This window comes from Nannobrachium achirus (assembly GCF_963921795.1).
Source record: "Nannobrachium achirus genome assembly, chromosome: 23".
Classification (NCBI taxonomy): domain Eukaryota; kingdom Metazoa; phylum Chordata; class Actinopteri; order Myctophiformes; family Myctophidae; genus Nannobrachium; species Nannobrachium achirus.
Window position 1 is genome coordinate 21,641,299 of NC_137830.1, and position 8,983 is coordinate 21,650,281.

The following is an 8,983-nucleotide window of genomic DNA, read 5'->3' on the forward strand; positions in this document are numbered from 1 at the left end:
CTTACTCACCCGAGTATGTAATCAAATCAGGACACTTATGGGGGAAAGGAAAACAGTATGCGTATAATACCCATGAGCTGCTGTACGGACTCTCATAGAGCACGCCACTGAGTCTGTGAGGATGACGGATACACTATATATAGCAGTGGTTTTCAACTTTTTTCATATCACGGTCTATAGCCTCTCAGACCCAAAATTTAGAGTATTTTGTTATCGTTGGATACGATTTTCTTCCCCGCAATTCCACCATGCTGTATTGATACCATTAGGAGATAACAGGCAAAGGTTGATCAAAGTAACAATTCTTCGACATTCTGAAATTGTGTAGACTTCTTATAAATGAAGTAATGCAGATGTTTAACAATTAACAATAATTGAACTCTTGAGGGCGTAAAATGAAATCAGATGGTTTCATTTGGTTCATTTGGGTTCATTTGGTTATCAACTCTCCATCATTTAGCCGGGGACCACCTGGAACCCCCTCAAGGACCACTGGTGGTCCCCGGACCACTGGTTGAGAACCGCTGTGCACGGACTCTGTGATGCTTCAGGATCCTGAAACGGCCTTTCCGCCTGTCATGTTGTGTCTCTGTGAGTCTCGGTACCGCCTCAGGGTGAACACGGCACAGGTGGGGCGGTCAGCATGCGCACGTCTCCCGATTTTGCGTAGCCTATATGCCTACGTGTGCAGTGCACGTGATCCCTGTAAACGTGCCTAAAGATGCGCGTGCCTGCGTGAACACACAAGCGCACAGCCTTCAGCCGGGCATGTCCAGCTGTGTTTTGTGTGACGTATGCACACCCCATCTCGCTGCGATGCGTTTTGAGCTTTTAGATTGGCTATTTTTGCTTCTTTTGAATTGGAATACTGATTTTTTTTTTCTTATTTTTGAATTGGAATCCTGAAATGTAACATTTTGATTTCATTTGAAAGGCATTTAGTTATATACGCATGTTAACTTTATGAGCCCAAATACAAATACATTGGACAAAAAAAAAATACATTTTAATACTATACTACTTTACTAGTCATTATAGACTGACGGAATTAAAGCAGGGCATGTTTGGAATTTGTAACAGCTGAAATCAATAATATATCAGTATTCAGGTATTAACCTGCGGGCCGCATTAAGCGAAGGTGGAAGCCACATTGGAGCCACACCCTTGCATGTGGATCTGGAGATCTACACGATTACAATTTGATTTTATTGTTTTCCTGTAATATAGCAACATTCTACAGTATCCTATTAAAACGTTTGAGAATGTTATGGTGTTCTGTTAAGTGCTCTTAATTCCCTGGCAACCTCCTGTACACCCCGCCGTTGGGTTGAGTGGTGTTGGTGTTTACTGCGGTCCTTGCAAAGCCACTCTTGAGCTATAAGAGCGTCTGCCGAATGCCTCGCACGCGACACTGAGCGCTCTCGTCTCTCTGCGCGTCACCCATGAGAGACGGAGACAGATCCGACCCGCATCACCTGAGGAGGAGCGGGGCTGCCTCCCTGCCTCCCTGCCTGCCGACACGCCTCGTCTCTTAACTGGCTCTGTCTTTGACAGATGGCTCCGCTCCGAGAGCCCCGCGTCCGCACGCCGCCTGAGAGGCGGGGCCGTGATGTATGAGCGCCGCGAACCCGTCTGATAAATCCGCCGTGTCACTCCGCCTCTGACAGCCATTAATCAACGACGCCATAGCGCCGGATCCTTCAATAAAACAAATAAAACTCCAAAGCAGTTTTCCCCCCTCCCCACCCCTCCATTTTCATTTTTTTTCCTGCGTCTTGATCTACACCCGTTTGTAACTCTGAGATTGTATAAATAAGCACAATACACACATTTTACAGTCTGTATTGGGATTCCAGTAGAATTAAGTTCTGTGGGGCGCCCGTTGGCCTAGCGGTCCAGGTGCATACAACATAGGCTCTGATGTCTGACAGCGTGTCGTGAGATTGAGTCCCAATCCTGTTTCTCTCCCTCTTCCTGTCTACCTTCACTGGAACTATCAATAAAGGCAGAAAAGCCAAAAACAAATCTCAGGAAAATAAAAAGTTAAGTTCTGTGATTCTCAACCTTTTTTCATTCCAAGGACCCCCAGTTTTATAAGCATTAATCCATGGACCCCCCTTTTATTTTATTTTATTTTTTTCAATCTCTGGGACCCAATCTACAGTACACGGCACAATCCCTCAGTATGAATTCAACTCATTGAGAATGTACAGAGGAAACCAAATGAACCTCCTGTAAGGGTCACATCATCATGGCATGCAGCCATTATCAAATAGTCAACATAGGCCTATAGTGTTACAGTGGTGAAACTGATTTTGATGCTCATGCTATATTTGAACTAAACTTGTTGGGGACCCCCTTGAACCCCTTCAAGGGCCCCTGGTGGTCCCGGAACCTGCAGAGAACCAGTGCTCTACTGCAGTGGGTCTCAACATGGATTTCGGGGACTCTCTATATGTTCCTTTATGGGGGTCTAAATTGACCCTTACAAGTCTGTAACTCTCACTCTGTCAAAGTTAAAGGAGAGTTTCTGGGTAAAATAGACCCCCATACCTTTTTAAATGTCTTCTCCCAAGCTTGCGAGATGGTCCAGACACCCCATAGTCCAAAAGAAGCATTATATTCCATTTATATCAGCTTGAACTCCCGCCGTCTCTCGCGGGACAACAGCTTTCCACAGGTTCTACTGCTGCTGCTCTACTCTCAGTCTTGTCCCGCGAGAGACGGCGGGAGTTCAAGCTGAACGAGACTCGAAAAGAGTAGCTTTTTCACAACAACAATGGCTGCGCCCTGGAGAAGAAAATGCTTCGATGAACTATATACAGTACGGGGAACAGATACGGAGCGAAAAAATTGACTTTGAAGCGAGCGAAATAACCGGATTAGACATTGACTGAAAGCGGGCCATTATGGAGCCATGGTCGAGTAGAAGCTGAAATCAAAAATGGAATATAATGCTTCTTTTGGACTATGGGGTGTCTGGACCATCTCGCAAGCTTGGGAGAAGACATTTAAAAAGGTATGGGGGTCTATTTTACCCAGAAACTCTCCTTTAAGGGGAGACCGTCACATTTCAAAGTTTGAGAACCACTGCTCTACTGTACTCTCTGTCTCTGTCTCTGTCTCTCTCTCTCTGTCTCTCTCTCTCTCTCATTGTTGTGGGGACGGCGTGTCCCTGCATGTGTATCTTTCTGTCTCTCTCTCTCTCTCGTTGTGGGGACAGCGTGTCCCTGTGTGAATGTAAGGCTCAGCAGCAGCTGTAGCGCGGTGACATTGTGTGACTGTATTCAGTGCGTCTGAAGGGCGAACATGTTCTTAATGAGCCGGCTAATGAGTTCTGTTGTTTATATATATATATATAATCGTCTTTATCGGGTGGAAAGCTTGTATGTCCAAAACTGTTCGGTTTGTATTTATCGTTTAAACCGCAAGGCGTTGTGTGCTTATAGACCTGCTATTTTCACTAATTTTGTGCGATAGTCTCTTGCATGATGAAGCAGGGCTTTACTTTACGATAAAATGTACACATTTGAAACTTGGAGATACAAGGGTTTTTGCCCGACAACAATTGAATATATATATATATATATATATATATATATATATATATGTCACGTTTTTTTTGCGTCTCAGAGAATTAGAGAAACGGAGCGCTTGTCGTGCGTCGCGGGGCGGAACAAGCGGTCGCTTTGACCCACAACAACGTCGCGTCGGCAGGAATGATAGCGCGCACCCCACGGAGGTTAGGGTTAGGGTTAGGGTTAGGGTTAGGCATAGTTTTACTGAGGTTAGGGTTAGAGTAAGGCATAGTAAGCTAATGGCTAAACACAGCCGAGCTGGGCTAGTAAATAAACGAAAGAGAGTCGCAAACGAGTGACGTCAGCGCCTGCACTAGTGAATGGCTGACTGGCTGTTGTCGCCATCTGGTGGTGATTGGTGTGTGGTGAACTACAAAACGAGCGCTCTTACCACAGTCTCACTGAGTTACCCAAAATGACTGTAACATATATATATATATATATATAACGTACACATCTCAGGGTTAGGACAACCAGTAGACCATTAACATTAAATCCACTGCAGTTGCCAAGTCCCATCGCCCACCCACTGAAGTCCCCTGGCCTGCACCCCCCAGTGCTGTTACTCCTCTCTTTCACATCGCATTACGCTGTGGTCATTAAGAATGTTTGGTGCAACCTGCTTACAGTTGAAAGGTCTCGGCTGGGCTAATCTTCATAATTAGTTAGGGTTTGAAGAATGACAAAGGGGAGAGTACAGTATATAGCGAAAAGGTGATTATTACCATGCTGCAGTTGTTTAAATAACTGCTGTAATATCAGGGAACTAATAGGGCTGGGCAATTAAATAAAAATATATAAAACCTTTTGAGCCAATAACCGACTTGCTCATGTAGGTCAATAGAATAATTGAGAATAACCTTTTTTGTTTTTCAGTATGTCAAAGAATCAACCAAAAGAATAAAATAAAAATAGTTTTTTTATATAATCACATGAATCAATTAGTCTGATTAACCACTTGTTCGTATTATACTTCACTGTATAATGGTGTCATACAAAAGTAGCAAAAATTGCTGATCTACACCGTAGATCAGATCACTTTGTGACGTGTTGTGAGCTTGTAGATCTGCCTTTTAAATAACCATTTATCAATGGTACATGGAGGCAAAAGTTTGAAATAATTGTGATATTGATTTGAAGTCATATCAACCAGCCCTATAGTGGGAACTGAAAGGAGAACAACAGAGGAAGAGAAAATGTGTTGGGCTGTTTGTTAAAGAAACAATGACATTTATTTGTTTTTGTTTTTCATGTTTTTTTTTTCTTGACACAATTCTTATTTTAGTCCATTGTGCCCCATTGATCACATACAGTACAGTCAATAGAAAAATGGCTTTTTAACTTTACACCCAAAGCAACAACGCAACATTTTATTTATAATTGTTTTTTGCTTTGTTTTGTTTTTGTTCTTAAAATATGTATGCTAAAAATACTGAGAACGTATTCCCACTAAAAGTACTGGAGATTTAGCTTGTGATTGCTGCGGTGATGAGACATGGCCATGTTTTTTCACGGTGGTATTTCTGACATGTTTCTTCGGTATCTCTTCCATTAGACCTCATATACATTAGTTCTTGTTGTAGGCACTTAACCGGGGTACTATACAAACATCTTCCCATCCTGCAGTTGAGAGATAACGCTTCAGACAGCCCCAAGAGTCTCCTTATGAGTCCATTGTCTGTTGTCATCCAAACCATCCAATAACCCCCCCTTTTTGTTTGTTTCCCAGTCACTTTCGTCACGAGAACTACGCAGTACAAACGGCCATCTCTGCAAATGTCTTCCCTAGATACCCATAATAGTAGTTGAATTTTGTTATGCTTAAACAACAAACACAACGTCGTAGTCACGAGAGAGCGGCCGGCTCCTCGATCGCCCTTAAATCTAAACCCAAGTAGACTGTTCAGATACAGAGGAATTCTCATTACGTTACCAGAATAGAATATATAACAATATTTCCATGAAAAATTGAGAGTCCTCGCACTTTAAATAGAAAAAAGGTGTGTGTGTGTGTGTGTGTGTGTGTGTGTGTGTGTGTGTGTGTGTGTGTGTGTGTGTGTGGGCGTGTGGGCGTGTGTTTCGTTTGGAGCCGATATATTCCATTAAAAGGTTTACACCATAGTCACTGTTTTGTCTATTCTACAAAATCTCCCTTCTTGGTATAGACAAGGCGCTATTACTGTACTGTATCTCTATAACTCGTCTATGGATGTTTTACAAAGCACAGACGGTATTGCTTGGGACCACATAGACAGTTCCACGACTCTGAACACATTTAACAGTCAATTACAAGAGAGCAGACCATCGTCGTCATCGCCATCTTGTCTTCCGTTCTCGGCTCGGTCTGTATTTCTGCATGGGTGGAGCCATGGGGGGAGCAGTGTATCTTGAAGCAGTAATGACCCCCTTCCTGCAAAATGTTGGCTCGGTCTGATGCGACTGCTATGACGCTTCCACTTCAGTTAGGATCGAGATGGGGGAGTGCGTAGTCTATTTTCCATTGTTTACCCCCCACCTCACCCCACCCCATCCCGTATCCAAATATAGTTGTCACAGAATAACTGAGTTGAGGCCCCTAAAAAAAGGATCTGCCCTTTTTAAACAGTACTGCAGGTTTGTCCTTGTTTTTGTTTAGTTTCTCTCTCTCTCTCTCTCTCTCTCTCTCTCTCTCTCCCCCTCCCACGGCCTTGTTCTTTCTCTGCGGTCGGTCGGTTTGTGGTGCTCAACACATCGCTGCGCTTCTTTAAAAGGCATCGTCAGACACGTTTATGACCGTGGCTTTCACTTCCACCCCACTTGGCAGTCCTTTGCCCGAGACCCAGAGCCTCGTAAAGAAAGGAGAGTGCACGCCGCCGGCCTCCGCCGACGTGAGCGGCACTTTGGACTCGCATCTCCTTAAATCCCCATAAAGGTGGTGGCTCCTCAGAGATGCGTAAACAAGGAGGCAGGCCACCGAAATCACGGCCAGCAGCCCGCCGAAGATGGCGATCACCACAGCGTCCATCTTCTCTGCGTCCTTCGCCGACACTTCCAGCGCCTTGGTGGTGACGGCCACGCACTTGGTGTCGCGCTTGTAGTGGACGCCACGGACGTCCACGCACACTTTGTACTGAGTGGCCGGGCTGAGATGAGTGAGGTTGTAGACCCGGACGTCGGAGGGAACCCGGGTGGTGAACGCCATGGTGGGTCGGTTTGAATCGGTCACGGTGTACCATTTGATGCTGGGCGCCAGGCTGCCATGGGCGGTCTTCCAGGAGACCAGGAGTGAGTTGGACTCCACCGAACTGACGCTGACATTCAGGGAGCCGTTGACGGGCTGGGGGAAGTATCCGTTCACCTCCACCGACACGGTCTTCAGATCGGCCCCGACCAGATTGTGAGCAACGCAGGTGTAGAGGCCGGCCTCCTTCTCTGTTATGTCGTAGATGTCGAACGTGCCCTCAGGGTGCATGTAGAACTTGTCAGAGACGGTGTTGGGCAGAACCCTGGTACCGGACGGCGTGATCCAGTATATGTCCGGCTCCGGCTCGGCGAAAGCCCGGCAGTGGAGCGAGACGGCGCTGCCATTGTGCACCTCGACGCGCCCGGGCATGCTCTCGGGCGAGATGAGTGGCAGGCATATCTCCATCATTTCCCTGAAGTGCACCTGTCGGACGTGCTGGCCCTCATACTCGGGAGGCTCTACGCAGTACAGCGAGTCAGGTTCCATGAAGCGGATGTTGGTTCTGTTCATGTTCATCCAGCGCACCACACAGTCACAGCGGATGGGGTTGCTGTGCATGCTCACCTCGCGGAGGTTGGGGAGCGACTCAACCGTAATTCTGTGGAGGGCGCTGAGCGCATTGCCATTGAGCATTAAGGTCTCCATCCGGGGCAGTTTGTAGAAAGCATTGGGGTGAATGTAGGAAAGCTTTGGGTTGTTAGTGGCTTCGATTTTGGTCAGTTCAGGAAGGTTGTTGAGGGCAAAGCTGTCGATGGAAACCAGCTCTGGCATGCTATTAATCCCCAGCTCTTTCAGGTGAAGCATGTCCACAAAGTCCCCACGCTGTATTCTCCCAATGGGGTTTTTGTTCAAATCCAGAAATTTTAGATTCTTTAGGTTCCGTATGGCCGAGTGCGGCACCTCGGGAAAAATGTTATCGTAGAAGGAGATGCTCTCTAAATTGTCGAGACCGGCCAGGGCGTCGTCGGGTAGCTGAGACAGGTTCATCCTGGTCAGGACAAGGCTGCGTAGGTTGCTGAGAGGCTTGAAATTCATATCCTGGATCGAGACCACTGGGTTCTCACCGATCATGAGGATCTCCAGGCTCGGCATGGCTTCGAACCACTCTTTTTCGATGGCCTTCAGCTTATTAGAGTTGAGGTGGAGGCGAAGCAGGCTGTGGAGGCCCTGGAACGCGCCGGGAGCAATCGAGGCGATGAGGTTGTGGTTCATGTACAGCTCCTGGAGGCTAGCCAACTTGGCCAGGCAGCTCGCGGGCAGCTCTCGTATCCAGTTCTCCTCCACGTGAAGAGACAGAAGCTGGGGCAAGTGTCCCAGGTGGATGTCGCTGATGGAGGATAAGTTGTTTTGCGATAAATCGATCTCTGTGATGTTGGCCAGGTAATCCAAGGGCCTGTCGATTTTCGCAACATTGTTGGTCTGCAGTAGTAGCACTTGTGTGTCTGCTGGTAATCTCTCCGGCAGGCTAAAGAGTCCTAAGTCGTTACAGTCGACCGTCGGCGCCTCCATGTACACCGAGCTGGGAGAGAACCAGGGCCTAATCTCGCACACACAGAGCTTAGGGCAGTCGAGCCTCTCCTCGGAGGCCAAAACAAAAGAGGCCACGGCCAGACTGACAAAGAGACGATCCACGAATGACACGTCCTTCATATTGGCCCTGTTCCCTCCAGTAAGTAATTGGTCCTTGTAGATTAAGTGGTCTGAGCTGAGCAGCTTCACAAATAATGAATCATTTGTTGTGACTGCTGAGGCGATTGACTCACCGCCCCACCTAGCACCAGCCTGCCACCGCCCCAACCAACTGCAGCGCTGATGACTGCTTTTCTTTTTTTCCCCCTTTTTTTTTTGCCTTGCTCCGTAGAAAGTCCTTGGATTTAATGAGATGTAATCAGTCAATGCTCCCTGCCAGGATCAGGGTCAGGGGTCAAGGCTGCGATGAGGCAGACTGAGAAAGAAGACGGAGGTGGAGGGGAAAAAATACAACAACACAATGGACAGGCGGTATTCCTCTGGGAGTTGTAGTCCAGCTATACACGTTTGTAGTTATCCATGAATAGGCGGCACTCCCTTTAAAGATGGATGTGTTCTTCCAGTGGCATTACGAGCTTCCAGAGTCCACAGCCCAGTCCATTCCTACCTGCATGACACAGAAAAGGGGAGAGAGAGAGAGAGAGAGACGTAG

General features: G+C 46.9%; 1 protein-coding gene across 1 annotated transcript; it reads right to left on the bottom strand.

Annotated features, from left to right (window-relative positions):
• Positions 1–6,321: 6,321 nt before the first annotated feature.
• On the bottom strand, positions 6,322–8,451 carry lrrn3b (leucine rich repeat neuronal 3b; the record flags this gene model as incomplete). Its single annotated transcript, XM_080754134.1, has 1 exon — positions 6,322–8,451. The coding sequence occupies one exon, from the start codon at positions 8,449–8,451 to the stop codon at positions 6,322–6,324; it is 2,130 nt and encodes a 709-aa protein (XP_080610260.1).
• Positions 8,452–8,983: the final 532 nt, after the last annotated feature.